This window comes from Trichogramma pretiosum, unplaced genomic scaffold (assembly GCF_000599845.2).
Source record: "Trichogramma pretiosum strain Unisexual culture from Peru unplaced genomic scaffold, Tpre_2.0 scaffold35, whole genome shotgun sequence".
Taxonomy (NCBI): domain Eukaryota; kingdom Metazoa; phylum Arthropoda; class Insecta; order Hymenoptera; family Trichogrammatidae; genus Trichogramma; species Trichogramma pretiosum.
The window spans coordinates 1394966-1410144 of NW_019640943.1; the positions used below are offsets into that span (position 1 = coordinate 1394966).

At 41.8% G+C, this 15179-nt stretch overlaps 1 protein-coding gene across 9 annotated transcripts in view; it reads left to right on the plus strand.

Annotated features, from left to right (window-relative positions):
• Positions 1-15179, plus strand: part of LOC106653407 (synaptotagmin-7) — a 165407-nt gene that overhangs the window by 120011 nt on the left and 30217 nt on the right. For 2 of the 9 annotated variants that reach the window (XM_014372827.2, XM_023457990.1), the window contains exons 2-3: positions 1374-1403; positions 5683-5715. The exons of 5 other annotated variants lie outside the window; for them this stretch is intronic. In XM_014372827.2, the coding sequence (XP_014228313.1) occupies positions 1374-1403; positions 5683-5715 (63 nt within the window). Of the gene's footprint in view, positions 1-1373; positions 12258-15179 lie in introns of all 9 variants that reach the window. 2 more of the 9 variants (XM_014372828.2, XM_014372829.2) reach the window with 2 other exon arrangements.

Here is a 15179-nt window from a genome sequence, read left to right on the forward strand (position 1 = left end):
GGAGGAAACACACGCCCCGATGGATTAATGCAGCTTGAAAAATTTAAAAGACGAAGATGACGCGCTCGCACAGGCTTACGTGTTAATATGCAAAAGCAGCTCGGAAGACCGAGAGGGAGAAAAAAAAATACCGAGTCATTTTCACGCTACAAACTTTGAACGCGCTAATCTCGATTGATGTATTTATTATATAAATTTTTTATTTTTCTTTGTTGTTGTTTTGGATCGTCCACGTGTTCTCGGAGTTATTCGAAAAATTTCGAAATGAGCGCAAGGTGATGACGATGATCATCGCGATGATGATGATGATGATATTCCAGACCACACGCGCGCGCGAGTTAGAGGTCAAGCTATTTGCCAAGGAAAATTCCATACCCCGTTCACAATGTGTATACGACTGCAATTATTCGCGATCAAAAAGAGCACGTTGATTATGCGCGAGAATTTCGCTGCACTTTTGCGAGCTAGCAAGCTAGAACTCGTATAATTGCGCTTCGTTTTTCTAAAAATTCCGCGAAATTTTCGCGCGCTTTAAATAATCCGAATAACGGGAAAGAAAACGCGTGCGCTGGCGGACGCGAATTTATCACGACGTATCGTTCGAGAAATAAAAAAGCAAAATAGAGAGAGAGATAAAGAAAGCGAAGTAAAAGAAAAGTAACAAGAGTGCTAAAACTCGAATCGAGTGATAATAAAAATGAAGCAAGAAAAAAATGAGTAGGTGTGCTGCCGGAGACTCGACGCGATGAGTTTGAAAACATGGGCGATGAAGTTCAGTTGCTTCGAGGGGGCAAGAAAAAACAGAAGAAAAAGACGGGAGTAAAGAAGAGAGAGGCAAGGCTTGGGAAGGCCAATGTGTATATGAGAAAAAGAAAAAGATCTTCGATGACAATTTCGAGCTCGCACTCTAACGTTTACGTGTATGTGTGCATGTCCTCGATTACATCTCTTATGCTATCGCGCGCGCGTGTGTGTGTACGTGTATGTGATACGGTGACGACGATTCTTATAGCTCCGACTCGAGTACTACTACCAGAGAGTACACCGAGCTGTATACGACGCCGAAATACTCGCGCGCGTCGTCTATATTACGTTTTCTCTCCCTCCTTATTCTTTCCTTTTCTTTTTTCTTATATCTCTTCTTTTATTTCAAGCTTTTATAAATATAAAAAATAATGTTATTATTTCTGTTTTTTCTTCCTATTAAATTTTCTAGAGAGCACTGAGAAAAATATCACAAAGCTATAATAATATCGCAACTGCAGCAGAATAAAATAAAAAAAAAAATTAGTAGAAGAGCGCGGCGCTTGTCGCGCTCTTTGGTCTCTCTTCGTTTTTTTGATTATACATGATGACTTTTTTATGGGTTTCAGACCAGTTACACCGGCTATCGAAGAGAAAAGGTACATTCCTAAGTGATTAAAACTTTCTCCCCCCTTTTTTAGAGCTGCAGCTGAATTCTCTCACAATTGCATTATGCACGATTTTCTACTCTCTTATATATTTTTACGAGCAGCTATATTCTACTATTATATATTATGAGCATTATAATCACTTTACAAGGCGATTCGTGCTTTTTTGCAACAAAATTAGCTTTAAACACAACTTACCCCCTTTTTATCACCTGCTTCTTTACCTTTTCTCTGAAAGAATTTTTTCATCTTTATAATTACTTCGAATAATTCTCTAATTATGGGTAAAACTTTTACCTTTTATGGTTAAAATTTTTTTTGAAAATAAAAACTGAAATCTTAATGATTTTTATTAAAACATATGACAATCGAATCATCGTAATGAAAGCATTGATTGACATTAAATCAGCGAACTTTTCCAATAATGTCTGAAATATCAACTTAAAGAAAAAAGGAAAAAGTTCGCTTTTCTTGTGTTCCCTGAAAATTGCTAAGTCATTACGTCGATTTGCTAGAATAAAAAGTCTTTAAACGAAAATGATAAACGCATACATTAAAATGCATGAATTTTAAATTTTTTGTAAGAAATTTCAAACACGAATTTCTTCTCTCTTATCTTAATCAAGTTTTTCTATGAAATTGAAACGACAATCCAATTTGCTTGGAAGTAAAACATAAAAAATAACAACAATAATATGATAATGATAATAAAATATATCCGCAGGCTGAAACAAGCATGCCGCTTATCTAGCTTAAAAGATTATAATCATGAAATAAGCTAATAATGCATGCCTCATTGGCAACATAGATATTTATATAACCGTAGGCGGCACCTCCCAAATCGCAGCCAAAGAATCGCAAGCTTTATATACTCTTCACCCACGATAGATATTTAATGCGATGAAAATTATCCGATCACCATTTTCTGCGATCACTATACAACCCCCCTCTGCACCATATTATAATATACAAATAATGAATTAGACTAGATGAATTGTTCTACAGCACTCAACTATACGCACTCGACTAGCTTACTACTATACAATATGCAACCAACAATGAAAAAAAAAGTATCACTTCTTCTTTTTGTTCACTTCTTATAATGCAGCGGTATATTACATCCACTTGTACATGGAAATCAAGGCGGCGGCGTAACCGCTATTTTTTTTCCTCCTCGTCGTGTATAAAAATTCTCTCTACCTCAGCGATAAAATGTGTTTTAATGGTCCACGTGGATGCTAGTGCTGCTGCGGCACACGAGCGAAAGAGCGAGAATGAAAGGAGGATGGCGGTGGTGCATTCATGCTTCGACCCGACGCGCCTGCACACCAGAGAGAAATAAAATACATTCTTTCGACTGGAATTATGTCTCGGGGAAGAGAAACGCGCGCGCGAGCGGGAAAATTACATTATCATAGGCGAGTCCGGAGGGGTGCGAAAGCGAAGAGAGGTTATTCTTCGCCGACCTTTATAGTACGTTATATCCGCGCGCGCGCACGCACACATAGCTCTCTACGCTGGTTAACGTTTCAGAGAGAACGTGAATTGGATGCTTTGTAATTCGAATTTGAACGAGATTAAATTTCGAATTAGAAGAAAAAGTGTACAGAGGAGAGATAAAAGAGAGGAATAAAAGGGAGAAGATGAAAAAAAAAAGAAGCTCGAGAGCCGAAGTTCGACGAGATAGAGAAAAAGAGATATATATAATATTGCGTAATATCGAACGTGTGACGAGGCACGCGAACAACGTGTAACGCAAGTGGAATAACCCGCTCTATGGTCAGACGTAGTATCGATATTTCCTTCTTTTTTTTTCAATTTCAATTTTACGATAGACCCTTCGATGCGAGAAGAAAAATTTTCCATTCGTCGCATTGTACGCGTATAATATTGAATTCTAAAAATCGAATAGTATATCGAAAATACTGTGGCAGCACCGTATTACGTTTTTTTTTCTTTTTTTTTCGTCGTCGATACATCGGATAATTATCGGCACATTAAACAAATGAATAACGAAGGGATGAAAAAAAAATAATGAATTTTTACAAGAACAAAAAAAAAAAAAAAAGAAAATCGTGGATTCGGGCCAATTTTACATTATTATATTCCGGAAAGACAGCTCGACGTGGATTAATATCAGACACGACGCACTCGAGTCGATACACAGACACACACAATGTTATAATACTCGTTATCGTTATTGGAAAGTACTTATTTGAACAATGCGCCGATCGATATATAGTATACTGTGTCACGAAAATCGCGCGCTCGACTACCGCGTAAAATTACGCGAACAACGAAGCGCGCGCCCCGATCGCGAAGCTAAGTTGATTTCTATACATTGTACGTTCCCCTCTCTCCTTTTCTTTAACGCTATATACTGCCACCGCCGCTGCTGCTGCTGCTGGTGCCTCGCCATTGTACTTACGTAATGCGGCAATTACTTTATAGCATTCCAATTTCTGCATTTCTCGCTGCCTGTGTGCAATATTCCAATCCCACTAATACACGCTTTGTTCCGAGACGAGAGAGACGCGGTAATTGCAGTTCAACACATTGTTTTTGAAATATGTAAGCTCGCAAAATTCACTCCTAGCTCCGGCACACGCTGTATTATTGCTTCCTCGTATTTTATATGCGTCGCGCGAAATATTCGCTGTAACGAAAAAGCAAGCGTACCGTTTCTGCGAAGAAGTTCGGGGAGAGAGAGAGAGAGCAAAATTCGGCTCGGGTGCGCAGAAATTAACGAGCGAATTTTATCATGCACAGCTTGTACACTATCGACTTTTCTCTCACCGAGGGCCTCGAGCGGCGAAGTGGGCGAACAATTTTTACTTTATGGGGTCTCTCTCTCTCTCTCTCTCTCTCTCTCTCTCTCTCTCTCTGTGCAAAATTACACTCGGGCGTTCGCAGCTTGCATTTACACATGCGAAAACTATTACGAAACGTACATGTATACAACGCTGTACACGGAGAGAGAGAAAGATGCCCGAGGCCTCATTAATACCGTTCCCAATGACGCGCGCTGAGAGCCGTGTTGCTGGCACGACGAGTAACGACTAGAGAAAGAAAGAATGCGAATGCGAAATCAAAAGAGAACAACGAGGGGGGGAGGCCACTTTTCTTCCGTATTTTTTTTTCTACTTCTTCAAGAGTTGAATTTTTTTTCTCTCTCTCTAGAGCTGGTTCATTATAATAATACAATGCCTCGCGTCGCGCTAAAGTCTGGGCCATTGCTCTCCGCGCGCTCGAAAACGATGGTCGCGTGTGTGTATACGTGTTTGTGTCACGTTTGAATAATTAACGGCGAGAGAGCGAGAGCTAAGCAAACGGGTGTATAACGGCGCTGCCTCGAGAAAAGAAAAAAAAGCGGGTCGATCGCGGCAGCGTGAGAGTCGCGCCGTACCATCGATTTTCCTCTTTTTAACGTCTCGATCGTTATATTCTCTCTCTCTTTCTGGCGCGTATATATCGCGCGTTATCTATCGGTAAGCAATATCAAGGATATACGCGCTCGTTCGTAAGTATAAAAAAGAAAAAGAAGCGAAAGAGCAAGAGAGAGGGAATTAATTTTCGAAGGATGTTTTTTAAGAGGATTCGCTCGTTTTCTTTTATTGGCATGGATAGATATATATAGCGAGAACGCGGAACACACCACCACCGCCGGAGCTCGATGATAGGTAATCTGATTTTGTTTACGAGCTCCTCTACTTTCTTTACTGTACAGTTTCTCTCTCTCTTCCGTGCTTATCGCGATCTCATTGGAGAGAACTTATTTGTTTCGATCTTAGAGTATACACTCGGGGTAAGAAAGTAAAAGGAAAAAAAAATTTAAGATAATCGAGCTTTTTCACTCTGCACTATTTAGAAACCTTAACTATACTATCACTACCCACCACTACCACCACCACCACTACTACCATCACTACTTTTATAACACTACTATGTCATGCGTAATCTTTTCTCTTTGTTCTCTCGCAAAGACCCTCTTGCAAATCTGCTTGATGAGAATTAGTTGAAAGATTAGAAACAGCCAACGTCTTCTTCACTCTCTCTATCTTCTTCTCTTACTTTATTTTATTATATAGACTGTACACAGACTTTCTATCTATATCTACTTTGCTTGCTGTTCTGTCGACACTATAGAGCAACGCAAAAGCAGCTGCTGCTATATAATTCCGTCTCCCTTTATGTAACCTAAAAAAAAAAAGAAAACAATCTGGCATCAGAATTGCTGAAGTCTAATTATTGTCAACGTTAATTATTGCAGAAACCATTCTCGCCCGAATCCTGAAGAAAAAGAGTTAAGTATCGAAAATAATGATTACAATTATACACCTTTTTCATTTTTACTGCAACATTTGTTTTTTTAACTTGTCCACTTTTAGTTCTATCTCGTCGTTAAACTTTTTATCAGTAGTCCTCCGTTAGCGAGGAGCATACATTTTTTTTCACACACATTGTGTATACGAAATATATATATAACAAAATCATTATGCTGCGAAACGATATTCTCGATTTTGTGGAGCAGCGTCGGCGACGAGCAGCAAGCGCGCGGCAACACAACTGCAATTATATTTTCTGCCTTTCTATAATCATCGTATTTTCATACAAAATGATGTATCGATTCGTTGACTACACATCACACACATATATATAATACGAACGCGTGCTTATATGCACACGAGTTTGTTGTTGTTGTTGTCGCTGCTGTCGTTGCTGCGTATGTGTTGGTTGCGTATAAATACATACCGTACCGTTAACTTTCGGAGATTTTCTGCAGAAAGGAAAAAAAAAAAATAAAATTCCCCACCGTCGTGCATTCAACGTGCTGACTCTGTATAGAGTAAGAGAGGAGGAGGAGGTTTGTTATTCTGACGTAAGCGATGAATATTTGTTGAATAATAACGCGGCACATACACTACAAACTGTGTCAGGTCAACCATTTGAAACAGGACACCCAAACGTACACACACACACAGACACACTGTATATATACGTGCAAACACACGGATGCACACGTCGCGAGAGACTCGCTCAAAAGCTCAAAGTTGAAAGCGTACACTGGCTTGTGTATATATACGTACGTACGTATACGTACGCTATACACGCGTAAGCTGCAGGGGGATAGTGGTAGTCGTCGTCGGCTAGAAATGTGCCTTTTAATAGTCATACATGCATATGCACGCAACATATTAAATACACGAGTTTAAATAATTTTCGAGGGGCTTAGATTTTATACGCGCTGCGTTCATCAAAAATGTATACACGTTTACATAATATATGCGAGGAGGAGAGTTAGTTGATCTTGTATGTATGCGGCTCGGCGCACGCAATCATAACGCAGAAGCAGCAGTACGACCGAGTGCTGGTGGCTGCTGCTGCTGCTGTTGTCTCGCGTACCCCGAGTTTGCGGGGGTCTCTGGAGATTCTGTGAATGACCTTGCGTACTCTGTACTATACTGTACGTGCATGTGCTCGACCCGCTCGAACAAAAAAAAAAAAAGAAAGAAAGAAAGAAAGAAAAAGAAAGTGTACAGTTTACGCAAGTGTAGAGGCCAACCTAATCTCGATATTTGGCAAAATGCCTCAGTATATATCGGTGGGCCGTGCTCGGTTAATCTTACACCCGAAATTGGAGTTATATTTAGGCGCGCTCCCCAATCCGATAACATCATCTCTCTCTCTCTCTCCTTCATTATTAAGCCTAATGCAGCATCCTGTCCGTTTATATCGCTCGATTGCATTGTTGTGTGCTTGTATTCGCATGTATACATACACATGTTGATGCACGAGGAGAGGGCAAGGATTTTTCCGCCCGAGAGATAGAGATAGATAGGATATATATATATCTACCGAAAGCACATAAGTATAAGCTCGAGCGAGTAATAGTTTTTAATTATACGGCCGCCTCTGCTCGAGCGCGCTCGGCTCGAGCCGAGTTCGAGTAATTTATCGACAGAAATCCCACCAAGGTTTATTACATAAGCGTCGAAAAGCAGCTTATAATATTGACGGGCTGCTCGCTCGCTCGCGCGCGAGCCCCCGCGGCTCTTCCTCCGTCTCTGTCTATTTTACTCTTGTATACGTATTGTATATAGCTATTTCTTACCCTCCTCGTGTAGTTTGCAGCAAACACAGAGATTGGTCGTATCGAGCGCGGGTGTTGCAAATTCAGAAGAACAAGCTCGAATAACGTAACGACGATCGTTCGTTAGACAGCATCGATGGGTTGAAAAAGCAAAATAGAAAAGCACGAATGTTTACTTTCGAAAATTGCGTGTGATCTCGAAACGCCGAGCAGCAGCAGCAGCTGATTGCGTTTTTCCTACTTGTTGCGCCGTGGGTAAGGTAGAGCCGCGCGCCAGCTGAGCGCGGCGGGTCGATAAATTTCCAATGGTCGGATGTGTGTAGACACCGTTATATATAGCGTATTATAAGCTGCACGCAACTGTGAATTGGTGGCGCTGCGAGTGGTAATCTACGCGTGCACCGGTAACGAGGAAAAAACGTTCTTTGGGAAAAATTGAAATTTTACGCGGTGCACGTATGGAGGAGAGTTTGACGGTTCCAACGCTGTGCGTCGCTTTAGGAAACCCGCTAGAGTTTTGCGTCGAATTATAGATAAAGCTTGTCTATTCTATCGTGAGATACATATATTATCAATTAAAAATTTTGACTCAAATCGGTCAGCATCATCAGTACGCTGGCATCATTATAATGCAAAATAATATTTCTGTCCTCTCTCTCTTTCTTTCTCTCGCCAACTCCTAAAGGAGCGTTTATCGATTTCTCATACTTTCGATATTATGCGAAAAACTCGTGTACACACTGATTGCTTCTGATGCACAGTGCCTCTCGCGCAGGAATTAATTTTTCTATTTATGCAACGTAACAAAAAAAAACAAAAAAGATAGATAGAAGGGGAGAAAAAAATTCCGAATTGAAGTCTCGAAATATTACGCGTGCACAGCTCGTGTGCCGCTCGTACATACATGAATAGTGACTTAAACTAGCCGTTTGACATTGTTAAGCTCATTGTTTGCGACCCAGATTTTGTCGCTACCACTTCTTTTTTTTTCTGTCGTTCGCCTCACCGGAAGGCAATACTTACGAGCGAGAAAAGACAAGTGAAATTGTTCCTTTTTTTTCATACTTCTCTCTCTCTCTCTCTCTCTCTGTACTCCACTCTGCCTCTCTCGCACGTGCGCTCGCCTGTCCTCCTGCATGACGCGAGGAAAAATTTTCGCTGGATATTCGGACGTAAATACAATTTTGAATACAAATATTTCCTAGTTATCGCGCAATTTTTTCGTTCTTCATCGCTTCCAAACGAAGACGAGCAGCACATCGAATGGTTTGAAAAAAAAAAGATAGCCTCGCTTTTTTTCCTCGAATCGAAAATCTATTTCGCGCGCTAGAGCTTCATTTTTTTTTCTCAGCTTCGTTTATTTCGAACAACGTGTGTACGCGTGTATAGGTGTAGGTGTGCTGCGCGTGCAAATTATCGATTTTTTTTAACGCGTCGGCTGTTCTGTTTTTTTTTTTGCACCCTCGCCATTTTTTATTTATTCTCTTTTTTTCTTTTTGCACCTATATAGAGCTCGCAGCACAGCGCGGAGAGTATTGTATATTAATTGGTGTCAACGACACACGCAATGTGCGCGCGGCAACGGCGGCAACCAACGTGTGTGCTGTGCGACATCGTCGATGAATCAAAGTTGGTTAACCGCTTTTAGCTCGTGCGCTGCGCACCTCATATATACCTATATGTATGTATATATGCAGCGAGGGGTAGATTAATGCGTTGGTTATTACGATACGAGCCCCGGCACCGCCAGCTCTATATATCTAGGCATCTTCGGCTCTCTCGACTCTCTCTCTCGACTATGCGCTACGTCGCATATACAAGAAAATTACACTGCGAGTGTGCCACGAGCTCTAGTTTATAATCTATATGTACACACACGTGTATGCGTGTGTGTTTTGCATCTCAGGCGGCGTTTCGCGTCGATATAGCGCGCCGCACACACGCTGAGCTCTTAATCTTTTAATTAGGGCGAAGGACTTTTTCGTATTATAGGCGCAGAGCAAATCGATTAAGAGAGAGACTGCGATCATCTTTGAACTACGCGGGGGTGTTGATGAAGCTGCTAAATGCGTCGTATCGCTCGCCTACGCCGTGGAAGCACGAACACACGCGCGTTTGTTGATTTTTCACAAATGCAAATGACCAATCGTATTTTTGTGTAGACGAGTCGTTTCAAATTTCGTAAACGATAGAAAAATATCACCTCCTATACGATCGTGTACGTATTTACTCTGCTGCCTTCGCAGCAGCAGTAGCAGCAAAACGTGTCAGATCCCGATAAATTTTTCGTAATACGAAAGTAGCCCGTAATATCGTGTAATCATCGTCATTACGACGATCCGTATATGGAATTTACATCATCCTCATTTTTTATTTTTACCTCTCTACTCCCGAGGAAAATTTATGTTTCGCTACCACAACTGACGCCTGGCGCTGTATGTATAAATTACTCGCGCGAGCGAGCACAACGACGACGAGGACACACGTTTGTACATCAAAAGAACAAAAGCCGCGGCGTAAAATTGAAGCTGCTCCTCTTCTCCCTCCGGTGCTCCGTGTCGTCGGCTATACAGCGCAATAAATAATAACGTAGCGCCGCCGTTTACAAAGTATCATAACACGCGCATCTCGCGCGCAGTGGCCAGCGTATGTATCCCTGTTTTTTTTTTTATCATCAAGACGAAAAGGCTGGGGGTGTACCGGAGCAAGTTTAATGGCTCGAAATTGGTATCCATAGATTTAGATTTAGAGCCTCGCGCATTTTTATTTATTTCGTCCTGTCTTGCGCAGGCTAAGGGGCTTGCGAGAGAGGGAGAGGTTATTTTTCGCAGTCACCCTCTCCCGGGTATTAGACTTGATAAAAAATGATTATATTTCCAATTTTATTGATATACTGGCTGGTTTGTAACACGATATTCATGGAAATTGCTCGTTGGGTTTAACGTTTCCAGCTTTTCCACGCGGGCAGCGGCTGCAGTCATTCGATACAGCGAATTCTCCCGTTATATACATACGATACATATTGTATACGATGTATACGGCGCATCCGTACTTTGCATTTATTCCATATACGTATGAATAAACATACATAAGGGCGGCACACTGACAATTTTGCCCCCCCTCCCTCGATTGATATCAGTAATACGTCATTAATATATTCCCGCTTTTTTAACCTCATGGATAAATATCCGCATATACAATACATCAGTCGTTATAATTGGAGCACGGGTACGGGTTGAAATGTCAAATTAATTCGACACGTAAATGTGTTCGATCAAATTATCGTTATAATACCATTTACGTGCGCACATATGTGAATTAATATCGAGTACACATGTATAGTGAAGTGAGCTACAAAGGCAAAATGCAGCGAGATAGCCGCACACTGTGCAGCACATTTTATGAAAAGAGCAACAAAATAAAAAAAAAAAGAAAATGAAACAAACGAAATGAAGTTTATAGTGTAGTAGCCTCTGGGCGACGGAATTGAATTTATGTAAATAATCGAATTACTAAAACTAAAGCTCGATCATGTACATACATTTCAGATAGCAATTTTTTTCCGCCAAGTATCCAAGATGGCGAGCGTAGAGCACTATAAGCGTTATATATGCACATTGCACATATACACCTGCTGCTGCTGCTGCTGCTGGTGCAGGGCTCAGCGAACTGTGTCGTAGAGACGACGTGTGTAGCTGCACCACTTGTAGCTGTAGGTACACTTGCGCGTGTGTACATTATCATATATACCTATATATAGCTCGACGCATATCATGCAGTGCCTGTACAACTGAGGGCTTCGTTGTTCCATTGTGTGTGCCGCGTCTATTTGTATTATATGCATGTAAGAACGCCGATACGTCGCATCGTGTGTACACGCAATTAATCAACCGTTACCCGTGTTTGTATGTATTTATCGGCATAATACAATGAGTCATATCAATACACACGAACGATAAAATAATAATATAACCGAAAGAAAAGACGATACGCTTTCAGTTCTTGTGCGTGTGCGGCGCGTATATAATATCTATATAATGTGCACCGTTGCATCGTATATATAGCGTGAAAAGCTCCCGAGCCCCGGCGTATTCCTATGTGCCTATATACAGTTATAATAACGCCGTTCGGTATATAAGGCGCGTGCCCCTCTCGTGCGCCGTACTACTACTACTACTACTACTACTACTGCTATGTGGCTGCCGCTGGTGCTGCTGGTGCAGCCGCCGCCGCCACCGACGAGCACAGCTCCCTGTCGCTGGCGAGAGGCAAGGCAAAACGCCACAGTCAGTAGTGCGACTCCGCTCGGGTCAGACCTTCGTATCGTCATCATCGTATATAATATATAATAATATACGCGTATGTAGATACGATTGCTGCACCGGTATCTCTGATCCGACGTCGTCGCGACTTTTTTCACCTGTTTTCCTCATTCCCCTGCTTGGCTCCTGCGTCCAGCCCGACTGGTTATTTACCGTTGGTCTTTCAAATCGGCTCACTTTTTTGAAAAAAGCAATACAGTAGCCACGAGCAAGAAGAGAAGATGGCGAAGGAAGAGAAGGCAAGATTGCTCGTCGAGCGTCGATGAGAGTGAGCGATAAGGACAGCGGAGTGAGGAGTGCCGAGATGAGAACGAATCGTCACAGTGTCGACGAAAGTGTGTGTGCGTGAGTGCAGCAGCTTCTTATCGGCCGAGTGCCTAAATGTGGACTTTGTTTGAGTCGCCACGGTAAATGGGTTCGACTGGGAATGAGGTTGGTTCATTCGATCCTACGGTGCATTATTTATTGTTATTATTATCGTAATGTATTCCATCGTCGACGTCGTTGCGCAATAAGCAGCATATATTTGCCATAAATATTTTATTTTTCATCCAAGCATACGTGTAGCGTGCAAAACCGGAGGAGTTGCGAGCTGCAGAAAAGTTTTTCTCTTTCTCCCGCGCGCCGAGTTGTCTGTGTGTGTGTGTGTGGGATAAACAATTTCTCCGCAGTACCCCGACACTTTGTATGCATATCCCTCTTTCTCTACGGGCGTATTGAAATAATAAAAAAATAGAAAAAAAGAAGAAAAAAAGAAGGATGGTACGGGTATGTGCGGCGAGCCTAATTTTAGAAACGTTACGGAGGGATATATATATATTATGTATAGCGGGCTTTGTTTCCCCGCACGTATGAAGTGTGTGACGAATTTTTTTTTTCTCTCTCTCTCTCTCGCGCTGTCTGTCTTCTTCTGCAACCCGCAGCACGTACACATTTTTATCAGCACGTATGTATGTGTACAAAAGCTCAGAGAGAGCGTACGTTCGTGTGTGGATGCAACATACACAAACTGCACACACAGAGAAGCGATGACTTGAATTTTTTATTCGTACGCGCTATATAACGCGAATAAATATTAATCGCGAGAGAGAGAGAGGATCGATTTTATATTATATAATATTATGTTGCAGGAAGATTCGGGGGCAATTTGAAATTTGAACCTGTTGAATATATTGCACAGAGAGCGCGCATACCTACTCTCCGTACGAGAGAGGGTTGTGTTGCCATTTTTTACTCTTTATCGTGGATACGCATCTTATGAAATATTCAGTTACCTTAATAATTACCATATTATTGGCAGGGGCCAGTACTGTGGAATATTTGAATATAATTTGCAGCCCGAAGCAAGAGTGTATTTCGGATGTTGAACATGTTACCAAAGTTACTTTCTTTTTTTGAGTTGAGAAATTACATTCATTGAGTTTTCAGAGTAAAGTCGTTTTTGATTATTATCAAAAAAAAAAGACAAACAAATAAAGCAACAACGACGCGCTTTTATATGTGTGTGCAGCTCGTCGGTACTCGCGCGCGCGTATTACCCTTGACATCGATAAATTGTATTAATTAAAGAAAAAAAAGAAGTTGCTGCAGAGTACTATCAATTTAATAAAAGGGCTCGAGCGCGATCGCATACGATACGCGACTAGCGTGCTCGAATCTGTTTTCCTTCTTTTTTTTTTTAATTAAGCCCAAGAATATAATATTTCAAAAGTGAAATTCACTTAGCTCTTTGGCCGCGCGATGCGGTGGTCGGAGCAGCGTTGCCTATATACCGAAGAAATTCCGGCGAGTTATTTTGTAAAATTAAGTCGTTACAATAGCAAAGTTTTCTCGTCAACGCACACATATACACAGAGCTAGCTTGGTTAGAAGCAACGCCGCTGTACCATCGTAACGAAAATATTGGCCATCCTCGTAACGACATTGGACAACTTTCAAGGTACATAACGAAATATCAGCCAGCTAGCGCCGTGTTCTTTGGCTCGTGAAAGCCATCATATCGACGGGAATCGGACCCGACGTTATTCGACCGACACTGTGTGCAGTGTGTAACAAAATCATCGACGACTCCTATATAGCGGCGTGCTGTGCTGGTGTTTTGCGAATTTTCACGACGACGACGACGCAACGAGTCAACAATTCCACCAACGAAGCGTGAATGGCTCGACTCTCGAGTGTTGCTGCTGCACGTGGCGCGTTGTATATGCGCAATAAAACTAAGCTATATAATACGCGCGCGTGTCGACTGTTAGCTACGTCAAATAGACAGTTAGAGAGAGAGGTACGTGAAAAACCGTTGAAAAAAAAATAAAAAAAAAACACCCACTGGTAAAGCGACGAAAAATTCACCCAAAGCCATTTGTCCATAGTTTAGGATTTTCTATAGAGGCTTTAAACTTGTTATATCGATTGAGGACTCTTTGCTGATCTTTTCTCTCTCCCTCGCATCGGTCCAGCCACGCTGCACGCAGGGCGCGAGATCTCTCAACTTTCTATATCCTCTGTGCTGCTGCTGCTGCTGCTGTGGTGTAAAAAAGTTTTTGTCCCTGCTACAGCAGCATAGCTCAGCTCTTGTTGGCGTGTGGCGTTAGCCTTTCTTTTCCTCGTCCGCGACCGAGTAATTTTCTTTTCGGGATTCTCGAGTTTTATATGTATTAGGGCGAACATCTTGGGGAGGGCTCTAAAGTTGACGCGCAAGCGAGCTAGTAGCTAAAAACTTTTCAATGTGTTTGTGCGTGGCGCGCATTAAATCATTCGGAACAGATGAGGATAATTACGCGCGCGGCACGGAAGGGGGTATTTTAAAGGGACACGAAACTTTCGCGGTATTATACTGCCGTGGAACGTCGACACGGCGACGAGGAGTTTAAAATTCAACCGTTACAAAATGCCTACACGGATAAGATGGGATGTTTGTCTTGCAATTACAAACTCGTTAAAAGTTTTACCATCAAAATTTGTTTTTTTTTCTTTTTTTTTTTTTTTATTATTTTTCGGGAGAGGGGTTAAATGATTCAAACGCGCGGCATAAACCAATGTAATAAACCTTTTTATTAAATTCCTCTTTTCAATATATAGAGATTTTAACTCGTCGCGCTCGACGAGCTCGACGTGGTCTTGGACGCAGACCCCCCGCGCGATGAATTCCGGTCACGCCAGGGAGAATTCGACGGAAACGACTGTATATACATAAGCGAGCAGCTCGAGGGAGCTAAAATGACGCTTGAAAAAAAAAAAAAAAAAAAAAAAAAAGAGAAACGTTTCTCTCTGCAGCGCGCCATTATCGCTCCGAGTCGATGCCGTAAAGAGAGGGAAAATTCACGAACGATCGGATCGCATTAAACCCTCTCCGCC